The 14025-nt window shown below is 47.6% G+C and overlaps 1 protein-coding gene across 5 annotated transcripts in view; it reads left to right on the plus strand.

The window, feature by feature from the left end:
• EEF1D (eukaryotic translation elongation factor 1 delta) overlaps window positions 1-14025 on the plus strand; it is a 28944-nt gene that overhangs the window by 12103 nt on the left and 2816 nt on the right. Inside the window, exons 1-6 of one of the 5 annotated variants that reach the window (XM_054058832.1) lie at window positions 3347-4593; window positions 6100-6223; window positions 7925-7996; window positions 11053-11121; window positions 12681-12777; window positions 13003-13106. In XM_054058832.1, coding sequence (XP_053914807.1) covers window positions 3362-4593; window positions 6100-6223; window positions 7925-7996; window positions 11053-11121; window positions 12681-12777; window positions 13003-13106 — 1698 coding nt within the window. In that variant the 5' untranslated portion in view covers window positions 3347-3361. Of the gene's footprint in view, window positions 1-3346; window positions 4594-6099; window positions 6224-7924; window positions 7997-11052; window positions 11122-12680; window positions 12778-13002; window positions 13107-14025 lie in introns of those variants that run through there. The other 4 variants (XM_054058833.1, XM_054058834.1, XM_054058835.1 and 1 more) reach the window with 4 other exon arrangements.

Below are 14025 nucleotides of genomic sequence, written 5' to 3' on the forward strand. Positions count from 1 at the left end.
CATGACTAAAATGATAGAATCATGGAACGGTTTGGGTTGGAATGGACCTTAAAGCTCATCCAGTTCCATACCCCCTGCCATGAGCAGGGACACCTCCCACTGGATCAGGTTACTCAAAGCCACATCCAACCTGGCCTTCAGCATCTCCAGGGATGGGCAGCCATAATTTCCCTCAGCAGCCTCACCACCCTCATTGTGAAGACTTTCTTCCTGATGTCCCATCTAAATCTTCCCCCTTCCAATCACTTCCAATAAAGCCATTCCCCCTCCTCCAGGCCCTTGGAAAAAGTCCCTCTCCAGCTTTCCTAGAGCCCCTTCAGGTACTGGAAGCTGCTCTAAGGCGTCACCAGACCCTTCTTCAGGCTGACAACCCCAAGTCTCTCAGCCTGTCCTCATAGCAGAGGGGCTTCAGCCCTCACATGGTCTTAGTTGCCTCCTCTGGACCTGTTCCAACAGTTCCAGCTCCTTCTTCTGTTGGTGATTCCAGAACTAGACACAGGACTCCAGGTGGGGTCTCACCAGAGCAGAGTAGAGGGGCAGAATCCCCTTACCCCGGCCCCATCCTGCTGGCCATGCTGCTTTGGCTGCAGCCGAGGACACGGTTGGCCTTCTGGGCTGCGGGTGCACATTGCCAGCTCATGTCAAGCTTCTGCTCCAGCACCCCAAGTCCTTCTCTTCAGTGCTGCTTTTAATCGTGTTGTCCACAAAATGCAAGAAAAGAGGGCAAACTAAACTAAAGACCTGAGAATAAGTTTCAATATACCTACTTTTAGAGGGTTTTCGTTGAGTTTCAGTTTTTTGCAGGTGGAAGAGCAGTTCCACCAGTCCCATAAGAGAAAGAAAGATCTGCTTCTACTTTTTTTACTAATTTTTACAATTGAAATAAAGCATTACATTGCTTTGATATTTTCAACTCTGCCTTTTCCTATGTAAATGACTCTGTGATTCTATAATATTTTATATATACATTTAAATATACATATATTTATACATATATAACCATATCCTGAGCTGCATCCAAAGTGGTGTGGACAGCATGGCGAGGGAGGGGATTCTGTCCCTCAGCTCCGCCGCCTTCATGAGACACCACCTGGAGTCTTGCGTCCAGTTCTGGAATCTCCAGTGGAAAAAGGAGATGGAACTGTTGGAATTGGTCCAGAGAAGGCCACGGAGATGATCTGAAGGCTGTAGCTCCTCTGCCATGAGGACAGGCTGAGAGAGTTGGGGTGTTCAGCCTGAAGAAGACAAGTCTCCGGGGAGATCTTGAGGCAGCTTCCAGTACCTGAAGCTGGGGACAGACTCTTTCCAAGGGCATGGAGTGATAGGATGAGGGGGAGTGGCTTTTAATTGGAAGGGGGAAGATTTAGATGAGAGATTAGGAAGAAATTGTTCACGATGAGGGTGAGGTGCTGGCTCAGGTTGCCCAGAGAAGTCATGGCTGACCCATGAAGTCCAGGCTGGATGAACCTGTAAGCAACCTGATCTGATGGGAGGTGTCCATGCCCACGGCAGGGGTGTTGGAACTGGATGGGCTTTAAGGTCCCTTCCAACCCAATCCGTTCTGTGATTCTATGATTACATTGCTTTAATATTTTAAGCTGTCTTTTCCAGCCTAAATGATTCTGTAATATTTTAAGCTGTATATGTATAAATTTATGTATTTATACACTCTATACATTTTAAGTGAAAGCTTAAAGAGGCAAAAATGTTTGTTTATAATAATTTGTTTCCACTGGTTGCTGAAGCCCCACATTTGAGGCTTGTCAAGTCTTCCAGAAATGGCTGGGGCTGTGAGCTATTGACTATATCCTGGAGGATATTTTGGCTGTATGTGACTGCCAACCTGTCCCAAACAGATTTATAGCTATAGAGACACAGCTGTTGGTAGCTAAAGAAAGCTGGATTAAAAGTACCTTATTTTCAACCTCTTTTTAACTCCAGGGATTAGCCCACCCAGTGTTTGCACTTGCATATGGAGCAGTACAGGAAACTCTATACTGGAAATGTCATTTCCTATAGCATTCCAAATAATTCACACATCTAGGAGCTGCTTGATTGGGGTTTTTTTTTCTGACTAGGGCAGGAAAACGCAATCACAAGTATTTAGGTTGGAAAAGACCTTTGAGATCATTGAGTCCAACCATAAACACAAAGCAGATGCAATATTTTTCATATCACTGCAAGATCTTTTCAGTAAGCAGGCTTAATAATGATATCTCCAGCTCTTGGTTTGGTTTAATTTTCTGTTAACTGGGATTTTGAACCTGGAGTCGTTGCTTGTTCGGGCAGCTCCCTCTGCTGGTTACAGAGGGGTAAGCAACAACCTCTAAAGTCCTCAAGAACTGGGGCATCTTTCTTTTTTCAGCCCATCTTCTCAAATCTGTGCCTGATTGAGAAACCTTGACAAGTAATGAAGCACTAACCTAACCGGGAGAAATGGTGATTCTGCCCCTCCTGCTCTGGTGAGACCTCACCTGAAGCCCTGTGTCCACCTCTGGAGTCCTCAGCACAGGAAGGACATGGAGCTGTTGCCGAGAGTCCAGAGGAGGCCACAGATGTGATCCAAATGCTGGAGCACCTCTGCTGTGAGGACAGGCTGAGAGAGTTGGGATTGTTCAGTCTGGAGGAGAGAAGGCTTCAGGGACACCTTCTAGCAGCTTTTCAGTATGAAAAAGGGCTCCAGGAAAGCTGTGAGGGGCTCTTTCTCAGGGATTGCAGGGATAGGATGACAAGGAATGGTTTTAATCTGAAAGAGAGAAGATTGAGATGAGGTCTTAGGAAGAATTTCTTCCCTGTGAGTGTGGTGAGGCTCTGGCCCAGGCTGCCCAGAGAAGTCATGGAAGCCTCATCCCTGGTGATGTTGAAGGCCAGGTTGGATGAGGCTTTGAGCAACCTGATCCAGTTTGAGGTGTCGCTGCCGATGGCAGAGTTTTGGAACAGGATGGGCTTTAAAATCCTTTCCAGCCCAAACCATTCTATGATACTGTGATTTGAATAAAACCTCACTGGGTGTTTTTTTCCCTGCTAGTTGTCTTCAAAACTAAAATTCGAAGCGCCATCACCTAGTACCTTTGTTTTTAAACTTGACCATGCAGGATACTTGTCAGACAGCACAAGTATTTTTGGAGGCAGCTTATTTTGACTTAAACTGTTTGACGGTTTAATTTCTTTAAATTAAAATACCTAAGAAAGGAAAACTAAAATTAAATGCTCTTTATCGTGAGTAACGATGGCACAATAGCATTTGATGCTTTCGTATTGCTTAAGAAATGGCTGAAATCTGATGCATACCCTTGCTTGATTTAGTTTTGCTGCCACTACATTGTTGTGCTTATCTTTTAATGCTGCCGCTCTTTGGAAGATGAGGACAAGGAAGCCACCCTGCCCAGTAGAAAAAGTCTGGGTAGACAAGCACAAATATGATGAAGCGGAGAGACTGCATTATGAAAGAGAAGTGATGCTTGCTGCTGCAGCCCCTGACGAGTGCCAGGAGGTGGAGGCTGTTAACGGCGTCTGCAACGATGACTCTGTTGAAAGTGAACTCAAGGGAGACCTGAAGAAAGCCAAGAATGGGAAGAAACAAAGGAAACGGAAGCGTTCTCCAAAGCCTAAAAGTGTAGCCTCTAAGTTAGACTCTGTTCTGACTGGTTTGTCAGCTGACCATGTGTGGTTTGACAAACCGTACTACGATCATGCTGAGAACGCCTACAGGAAAAAATTAGCAGATTGTCAGAACCGGGAAGCATCTGAGGTGGCATCAACTGCTGAGCTGTCACCATTAGTGGCCACGGCCAAAGCTGTCCAAGATGTTCCAAAGCCACGGGTGCTTTCAGCAGCCCTATCCTGCTCCCATGGGAACCTGTCTGCATGTCACCATGTTGTTCAGGGTGTCTGGGTCAACAAGCTTGACTTTGATAGAGCAGAGGAGGCATTTATCGAAAAATCAATGGCCTTACTTCCACCAAATGTCCTGACCATCCCGGCTGTGTGGTCAAACACTGGCAGCATTGGGCCAGGAACGCCAGATGAGGGCTATGTCACAGCCCTGCCTACTCCTGCTACACCAAGTTTGGCTCCGGACATAGTTGCTGCTTCTACTTCTTCCTTCGTTACCAGTTTGCCTGGCTCCGTACAGCAGACAGTGAATGGGAAGCCACAGATTTCGAGCTTGCAGGCTCTTGTGTCGGAGGTGTGGTTGGAGAAACCTCTCTATGATGATGCTGAGAAGAGCTTCTATGAGAACATGTTTGATGATCATTCATCTGGCAATGCCAAAGAGCAGCAACGTGGCTGCCCTGAAGCAGCGAAGAATGATGTTGAGAAGCAGGCAGGCATCAAACATGAGATCACCACCAACTCTCTGCTCCCTAGTGATGCTGAGCAACCTCCACCTACCAGCTTTTTCCTACATGAGGACAGCGAAACCGTGTGGCTTAATAAGCCAACATACGACAGAGCTGAGTCACGATACTTTGCAGCCAAGGCTCAGAAAGTGTTGAGAGTGGGAGAGAGTGCAGGGATGCAGGAATCCTCTGTAGTAAAACCTTCCCAACCGTCTTCTTCTGCTCCAGCCGTTCCTGTGCAAGAAACAAAGTAGGAGTGGTTTATTCTGGGGTAACACATGGGTCAGGATTGAGCAGAGTTTGCATGTGTAGAAGATGGGCATCCGAAAGGCTGAAGGTGTCTTTTTTGTGGTGCTAAAGGTTAAGCAGGGCTCATAAAAGTGAGCTGAGCTTTCACTTTTCATGGAAGTGAGACGTTGGAGGGAGTAACCATGTGTTTTGGGTGCACTGCAGAGGATACAGTGTTTTGTCTTTGAGAAATGAAGGGGTGGTTCTTTGTTGTGTGTTTCTATTAAAACAGAAGGTCCTTCAGAGAAGAACTCCATTTTACCCTGGAGGGGTAAAGCCCTGCCAGTGGGCTCTGCAAGACCTGACTGCGTTTGAACATCACATCCAGCTTGAAGAAAGCTTGGTGATGGTGGGGAAATGCAATTTAGGGCATTGATCTGGCGCGAGCATGTTTCGTTTGCCCCACTGAGGGAGAAGGTTGCCTTTGGAGTTTTTTAGACCATTGGATCTGTTAATTTTGGGGCTGACTGGATTACAGCCTGTTCAATGCGCGTGTGCATGGCTGGGCAGGAAGAGTGCGTCCTCGAACTGTTCTCAAATTCAGAGACGTAATTTGCAGTTATAAATCAGTTTACAGACTTCAAAAGGCTTCTCGTTAAGTCCTGGATGGGGTCCTTATTTCTGATGATCCTTCAGTTCCTTAAGGTTTATTGGGAAGCCTTAAGATCTCTTGAAGGACTGAGTGCTGTAAATGGCTTTCACGGAGAGGACCTGTGTGGTGTGGTGGCCTCTGGTCTGTTCCTCATGGGCAGATGAGAAGGGTGCCTGTTTTTCCAGATTCATCTGTTGACTTTCGTAGGAATGTTTGACTGGAGAGCTGTGGGGTTGGAGATGACAAGGGAGGGGTTTGCAGTTAATTGCTCTCTGTGTGGGAGAACCCGGTAACCGTGTGGTTGCATCGTGATGCTCTGTCACCACCTCTCCAACCTGATGTTGGCTCTCGCTGTCCCCTGTCTTGAAATAAGGGCACATCTTCTCATAGTGTTGTAAGGGTCCTATTATTTGCCTTCAAGTTAAAAATGAACCTTTGGTGTTCAAGGGAGGCTGAAATGTGTTCAAACTGGTGAGCTGGTGTGTCAGGAGTTGCTTGGAGCTGCACATTCTGATTTTGCCGTGGCCAGACATCTTTAAAATTGTTCCCTTTTTGATTCTCCCACACAATCAGCCTCCTGTGGTGTAGAAAATCCTGCTCTGAAAGCTTTTTTCCGGGAAAGAAGGTACAAATCAGCTGATTTATTCCTGTCCCCTGTCACTAAATGCAGGTCAGGATGGGCAGACGGGTGGGTGATTCGACTGCCCTGCTTTCTTAATAGGATCCAGTTTACTTAAAGCTTTCCACCAGCGGGGAAACGGCCAAGGAGAGAGCTGCGAGCGCAGCTCTGTGGGGTAGAAAACCCTCTCTGCCAAGCTCATTCTGAGCTTTTAAATACTTTTAGGAACTCACTTTGGGTGTTTTTTTTTCCTGCAGAACAATGGCAGTCGACTACTTCATGCACGAGAAGATCTGGTTTGATAAATACAAGTACGATGATGCCGAGAGAAGATACTATGAGCAGATGAATGGGCCGGTTGGCAGCCCTTCACGCCAGCAGGTAATGCTTGTTCCCAGCTGAGCTTTAGCAGAATGCTGGAGCTTTACAAGCAGGAGGATGGACACAGTCCACTTTGATGTGCATTTCTGTGTTATTTCCACTCTGGGCACTGCTTTTTCCTCTTTTTCTGGAGCTCTCTAAGCCTGTTCCCAGTTATGACCCCTTTTGAAAGACTATTTGTGGGCTGTGAACAATTTTTCCAGTACAACCAGTGTCCTGGAAGATCAGATGCTCTTGTAAGAGCAGGTGAACCACTTACAGCTCGCAGCAGTTCCGCTTAATCTCTCCACGCTGCTCCAACAGGGCACGAACACTGTGATCTCATGGAAACACATTTTGAGCTGGGCAAAGAATTGTCCTGTTCCTGTTCAGCCAGGGAAAACACTGTTTGAGAGCAGCTCAACTTCCCTTGCCGAGGAGTGCATTGAGTATTTGTGACATATTTGATGTCTGGAGCGGCACTGTGGCTCCAAAGAGACTGGGAATGATATTCCTTTCTCTGTACCCCCTGGAATATTTAGCGTGCTCCTGCAGGAGACTGGAGTACTGGTGAGATGGAGGGGAAGCATGGGGCTGCTGCAGCGTACCTGGGAGTCCTTCAAGTTTAAATATTAGCTTGAAATCATTCCTGTTTCTAGGTACAGAGCTACCGTAACCTCTTCCTGCTGTGTAAAGAGCTGTTAACTGCTTATGCATTTGGGTGGTTACATAGAAAGCTGCTTAAAGTTTTAAATGCCTGCCTTGCAAGGGGTTAAGGGGAAGCATTTTGCTTAAGTCTAGGCATGCTCTGGCTACTTCTCTGCCTGTAGTGATGGCCCAGGATGTAGGACACTTGCCTAACAGTCAGGAGCTATAGGTAAGCAGTTCAAGTAGATGTTAAAGAGCAAAGCTCTGCTGTGTTCTTAGGAAAACAGATTATTTCACACCTTCTAGTGAAGGACTTCTGCCTTTGAGAGGTGGTGTGAAGGCTCTGGGGGAGAATCTGCAGCAGTTTATCAGGCACTTCTCTTCTAAGGATAAAAGAATCCATGCTCCTTAAAACCTTCCTGCAACCTGGAAGTGTTATCCAGCCTGAGGTGTCCAGGCTATTGCTTTTCTGTGGTCTGTTTGACCCAAGGTTTTGAACTTGTGGCCAGTTTCATGTCCCAAATCTTGCTTGTGGGGTTGCAGCCTGGGAAAGGCAAGGAGTGAATGGATCATGGAAACTGAATTTGTATCCTAGGAGGGGAATTTTTCCAGATCCAGGCAGCAGGATGAGGGCAAAAACTTGGGCCGCAGTAGCCTGGGTGACAGCTCTCTGGATAGAAGCCTTTGGTTAGGGCTGATGCTTCTTGCCTCAATGTGATGACAGGGAACGCTGTGAAAAAGAGCTCCCTAACGATGTCTCTTTTGGGATTGTGGCAGTGATTCCAGTCCTCCGCCTGCCTGGCAGCTGTCCAGACCATTTCAGGTCATAACACAGCATTTAAAAAGCTTTTCTGGCCACGTGGCCTGAGGTGACCAGGGATTTGCAGCTGATGCTGCTTGATTTAGAACCAGTCCTCCTCGTAGCTAACGTTGCAATCCCTTGCTGAATCATAGCAAGGAACTCTTCCCCTGTTCTTGCCACCCCCCTTTTTTTTTTAAACCAGTTTCCCATGTTTTCTTTTTTTTTTTTTTTCTTTAAAACCCAAATCTTGGTTCTTTCTGCGCTGTTTGCAGGAGAACGGAGCCAGCACGATCCTACGCGACATTGCCAGAGCCAGGGAGAATATCCAGAAATCGCTGGCCGGAGTGAGTACCCGAGCTCTCTCACCAGCTGGCTGCCCGCAACCATTTTTAGCTGGGGTGCATCTCACACAGTTCTGCTCTCACCACTTCGTAGATTTGTGTGGCTTCATATTTTTAAGTTAGAGGAGAAGACTTAAGGTGGGCAGTGCCATCTACCACCACCGTAGCTCCATCCCATCAAGAACGTTGAGTGCATGCTGCTTACCTGCTTGCTAGCCTGTGATGCTTTATAAAAACTAACTGGATTTGGCTTAAAATTCTCCAACTGTGCCTTTCTTTGCTTTTTATCATGATGAAATGACCCCATAAGTCTTATTTAATGCATCCTGAGTCACTGTTAAAATAACCATACTGGGTAGCAGAGCACTGAGCACCTTCTCTTTCCTCTTCCACATTGAGTTTAGGGTATGTGAAAAAAAAATGGTGTCTTCCATCAGCTGCCTTGAGGGAATTCAGCTTGGCTGCTGGCTCGAAGGCTGGAAAATCATGGAATGGTTTAGGGTGGAAGGGACCTTAAAGCCCATCCAGTTCCAACCCCACTGCCATGGCCAGGGACACCTCCCACTGGTTCAGGTTGCTCAAAGACTATCCAACCTGGCCTTGAGCATGTCCAGGGAGGGGGCAGCCACAATTTCCCTGGACAACCGGGGTTAGGGCCTCACCACCCTCAAAGGAAAGAATTTCTTCCTAATGTCTAACCTAAATCTTCCCCCCTTCCAATTTAAAGCCATTTCCCCTCATCCTGTCATTCCATGCCCTTGGAAAAAGTCCTTCCCCAGCTTTCCTGGAGACCCTTCAGGTACTGGAAGGCCGCTGTAAGGTCTCCCCAGTCTTCTCCAGACTGAACAACCCCAACGCTCTCAGCCTGTCCTCATAGCAGAGGGGCTCCAGCTCTCAGATCATCCTCATGATCTCCTTTGGACCCATTCCAGCAGTTCCGTATGCTTTTTCTGTTGGGGATATCGCAGAGTTCAAAGTCTGGACTATAGTTGAGTAACATCTTTTCTGGAAGTGTTTCAGTGCCGATACGTACAGCCAGCACTCCATTTTTCAAGGGGAAGTGGAGATTAATAAGTGGACTGGATGAAGAAAATTCACGGAATACAGCCCACATGTCTTGATTTCTTCCCTCCGCGCCTGCACGAATCTTCCATCCAAGGGTATCCATCCTTTCTCTGAATTGATTTGGCCTCATAGCTCCCTTGTAGAGTATTTAACACCCTCGGTTTCTCTCTAGATCAGTGCACTAACAGGGAATTGAGCCTTTCCCAAGGGAATATTTCTTATTCCTTCTTAAGGAGAAAGGAACCGTACATTTGGGGTGAATATGATGGAGTCAGGCTGGTTGCTTTCTCCACGATAGTTTCACCTCCAAAGGCAACTTCCACAACCGCTCCTGTGAGCTATCCAACATACTCAGTATTGCACTGGAAATTTGGAAGTGGATGCAGGGAAGAAAGAGCAGGGTGAAAGGATAGTGGGAAAGGAGTAAATTGGCTTTGGGAAGATTTAAGTGGCCCTAAATGCAGGGAGTCGATGGAAAGTTGGGACATCTTAGTGATATTGAAATCAAACCAAAACATCTCAAGAAGGAAAATGCTTGGATTCTGTTTTCCGATGCCAGTTTCCTATTTCAGCCAGAAGTTTAGAGAAGATTTTCCTGAGCACGTTCAAATTGGATGAAGGGATTGAAGGCACCCTCAGCAGGGAAAGGATTGTGCCCCTGGCCCCAGCACTGATGAGGCCACACCTCAAATCCTGGGTTCAGGTTTGGGCTCCTCACCCCAAAAAAGACATTGAGGGGCTGGAGCGTGTCCAGAGAAAAAGAATGGAGCTGAGGAAGGGGCTGGAACCCAGGAGTTCTGTGGAGCGGCTGAGGGACCTGGGACTGTTTAGTATGGAGAACAAGAGGCTGAGGGGAGACCTCATCGCTCTCTGCAGCTCCGTGTAATGAGGCAGAATTTGGTCTCTTCTCTGAAGGAACAAGTGATAGGACTAGAGGAAATGGCCTCAAGCTGCACCAGGGGAGGTTTAGTTTGGACATTAGGAATAGTTTCTTTACTGAAAGAGTGGTGAAGCACTGGCAGAGGCTGCCCAGGGCAGTGGTGGAGTCCCTGTCCTTGGAGGTGCTCAAGAAACATGTAGATGTTCTTCAGAATATGGTTTCGTCAGCATGGTGGTGTTGAACTGATGGTTGGACTTGATCTTGGAGGTCTTTAACAACTTCAGTAATTCCGCCATTCTATGATTCAAAGGCCTTGCTGCCCCATCTCTGGAGGTGTTGAGGGCCAAGTTGGATGAGGCTTTGAGCAACCTGATCCAGAGGGAGGTGTCCCTGCCCATGGAAGGGGCTTGGAACTGAATGGGCTTAGAGGTCCCTTTCAACCCAAACCATTCCAGATTTGAAACAGCCAGATACCTGTGGCTCTTGCTACTTCGTTGAATCCAGAAGCTACTTTTGGGGAAGAAACCTCAGCTGTGTGTCTTTGCAGGTGACAGAGCTCCTGTGTTCAGCTATGAGTCAGAAGTGCTTTTTCAGGGCATGGGGTCAGATGTGACCATTGCTAGGACCACTTTTCACTGGTTTAACTTAGACCTTGGCCCTGATGGTGTAGGTAGGGCAGGAAGAGGTTGGGCAATGAGTCCACCTGAGTTGTCCTTAGTGTACAAGGTGTGATGAGCCCACCATGGCTAGCGGTCTGTATTCTTTGATGGCACATGGAAGGTCAGATCAAGTTCTTGCTGCAGAAAGGTGTTGTGTTGCTTTGCTCCTCTCCAGGAGAGATGAATTTGTAGTAATTTGGTACTTACCAAGAGCCTTGCATGTACTTTGGCATCTGTTGGTATTGGATTGTGTGATGTTGTGTTCCACAAAGTGACAAAGCTCACAGAGACGCGTTTCTATGCAGGCTTTGTCTGGTGTGTGGTTAGTGTGTTGCTTGAAGATTTATCCCGCATGTGGTTCTGCTTCTTGCGCTTGAATTCTTCCAGCATGAGTGAAATCCTTTCCTATCTTCTCTGTTGAACCAAGCATCCCCCAAACCTCTTGCCCTTTGCAGCAGAAGACAGGTCCTCGTAGTAAAGAAGCTCCTTCTGCCCGTCAGAAGAAGCAGTCGGGCCGCTCAACTGTAAGTCACCTGCGCATGGATGGAGCTGGTGGTGTGACATGAGAGGATGGTGTAGGGCAAGGACAGTCCTGCCGTGGAGCATGGACCAAATTCTTCTTCCTTAAGATGAGAAACGCTTGTCCTTCGGTGTGAGGTCATAGCTCGCCCTGTAAAATAGGATCTTCTTGCATTTGGGTCTCCAAACTTGATGTTTGGGGACTGTGGATCTGTGCTTGTGTTCTGGAGACCACAAATGCAGCATTGGAGATGGCTTTTATGGTGCTTTTGGTGTCTGACCATTTCCACTTTCTGGGTGGAGGGAAGTCGCTGACCTTCCTCCTCCCGTGTGTCTACCAGGGCCAGGTATCTCCCAAGTGTGCTTTCTGTGTGCCATGTGTTCCTCATCTCAACCCCTTTGATTTCCCTCTCTCCATCTTAACTGACTTCAGAGATCTCAGAAGCTCAGTTGCAACTGAGAACCTTACTGTGATTCCATGGAGGGTGCACTTCAAAGAGAAGAAATCATCTTCTCTATCGTTGTACTCAGTTATAAATGACACCAAAAGCATGCACACCTTTCATTTTCTTCCACTTTGACAAATTGATAGATGAAGACCTCCTCAAAAATAATGAAAGTTGGATTTTTGCTGTCAGAACAGATCCTTTGGAATCTGGATGGGTTTAATTGATCCCTCAGGATGTGTTGAAGTAGGGTTACATTGTTTTGAGGGTAAGGGTTGGACTGGAGAAGGTGGGAGTGCATGATTTGAGGGTTGGAGGACCTCCCGTATGAACACAGGCTGAGAGAGTTGGGGTTGTTCAGCCTGGAGAAGAGAAGGCTCAAAGGAGACCTTAGAGCAGCTTCCGGTACCAGAAGAGGCTCCAGAAAAGATGAGGAGAGGCACTTGATCAAGGAGTGAAGGGACAGGACAGGGAGGAACAGTTTTAAGCCAAAAGAGAGGAGATTGACATGAGATTTTTAGGAAGAACTTCTTTCCTGTGAGGGTGGTGAGGCCCTGGCCCATGTTGCCCAGAGAAGTCATGGCTGTTCCATCCCTAGAGGTGTTGAAGGCTAGGCTGAATGGGGTCTTGAGCAGCCTGATCCAGTTGGAGGTGTCCCTGCCCATGGCAGTGAGATTGGAACCGGGTTGACTTTGAGGTCCCTTCCAACCCAGCCCATTCCATGATTCTAGAAGCCAGATCTCTTTCCAGCTCCCACAGTGATGTCAGCTGTGTTATTCTGTGCTCTGTTCCTCACTTGGGCTGTAGAGGAGACCAACTGTCCCACTGGGAGTGCTTAGCATGATGCTTCCAGAACCTTGTGTGTGTATAGTTGCCATTTGTGGTCTGAGGCCACAAGGAATTTTATCCTTTCCTCATTGGTGCTAGCTGAAACTCCTTGAGATACATTCCATGCTTCATCCTGTAGAGCCAGTAGATTCCTACCCCCTTAGACAACATGTCCTTGTCCTTAGATAGCTCTCATATTTTCTTCTTCTCTGAAGGAACGACTCTGCTTTGCTTCACTGAGCTGGGGAATAGGTGAACAATTCTGTTTCACCTCGTTTTTCTTGTTGCAGAGTGCAAGCACGTCATCTTCTGGGCCTCCTGGTGACCAAAATGATCTCCTTTCCAGAATTTCTCACCTGGAGGTAGAAAATCAAAACCTTCGCAGTGGTAAGTAGGAGAATCTTCTGGAAAGCAAAACTGGATGGGGTCCTGCTCCTGGGGAGTGTATCCCTTCCAAAGTTTGTGTGTCGTCAGGTGAGGTGGCAGAGTCTCCATCAGAGCTTTGCAGGCTTTCCTCTAATGGGGTTTTTAAAGCCAACATTCAACAGAAGAAAAGTTTTCCTGCAGAGCCTACAAAATAAGGTTCTATTCCCTTCCCCACCCTTCTTGCAGTTGTGGCAGACCTTCAAAAGGCCATTTACAAGTTGGAAAGCCGCCTGAACGCTCTGGAAAAGTCATCTACCTCCCACCAGCCTGCGCCAGTTCCTCCAACCCAGGTGAGCTTTGGCAAAGTGGCTTGAATGCTTTCCTGTCACAAAGTGCCAGGTAACATCCAAGGTCTCCAGGCTGTCCAAAGATGGATAAATGCTCATAATTGGGGTGAGTTGGTTGTAGGTTTTCCAACAGTTTTGACAGCTGCCTTGTTATCTCCAAGATAAGACAGATATGGAACTGTTGGAACAGGTCTAGGGGAGGCTACAAAGATGATCCGAGGGCTGGAGGACCTCCCCTATAAACACAGGCTGAGAGAGTTGGACTTGTTCAGCCTGGAGAAGAGAAGGTTCTAAGGAGACCTTAGAGCAGCTTCCAGTACCTGAAGGGGCTCCAGGAAAGCTGGGGAGGGACTTTTTCCAAGGGCACAGAGTGATAGAACAAGGGGGAATGTCTATAAATTGGAAAGGGGAAGGATTTAGATGAGACATTAGGAAGAAATTCTTCATGATGAGGGTGGGGAGGCCCTGGCACAGGTTGCCCAGGGATGCTGTAGATGCCCCATCCCTGGAAGTGTTCAAGGCTGGGTTGGATGGCGCTTTTGAGTACCTCTTGACCTGGGGCTGTAGGTTGACAGCAGCTGAACATGAGCCAACAGTGGCCCAGGTGGCCAACAGCATCTTGGCTTGGATCAGCCGTGTTGTGCCCAGCAGGACCAGAGAAGCAATTGTTCCCCTGTACACAGTGTTGTTGAGGTCACACCGCCAGTCCTGGGTTCAGTTTTGGGTTCCTCACTAGAAGAATGACATAGAGGGGCTGGAGTGCATCCAAGAAGGGTAACGGAGCTGGAGAAAGGGTGTGGAGCACAGGAGTTATGGGGAGTGGCTGAGGGATCCACATAGCCCCAAGTGGCTGCTTGGCCTGGAGAACAGGAAGAGAGACCTCATTGCTGTCTGCAGCTCCCAGAGAGGAGGTTGTAGCAAG

The sequence above is a fragment of the Cuculus canorus genome, chromosome 2 (genome assembly GCF_017976375.1).
Source record: "Cuculus canorus isolate bCucCan1 chromosome 2, bCucCan1.pri, whole genome shotgun sequence".
In the NCBI taxonomy this organism is placed as follows: domain Eukaryota; kingdom Metazoa; phylum Chordata; class Aves; order Cuculiformes; family Cuculidae; genus Cuculus; species Cuculus canorus.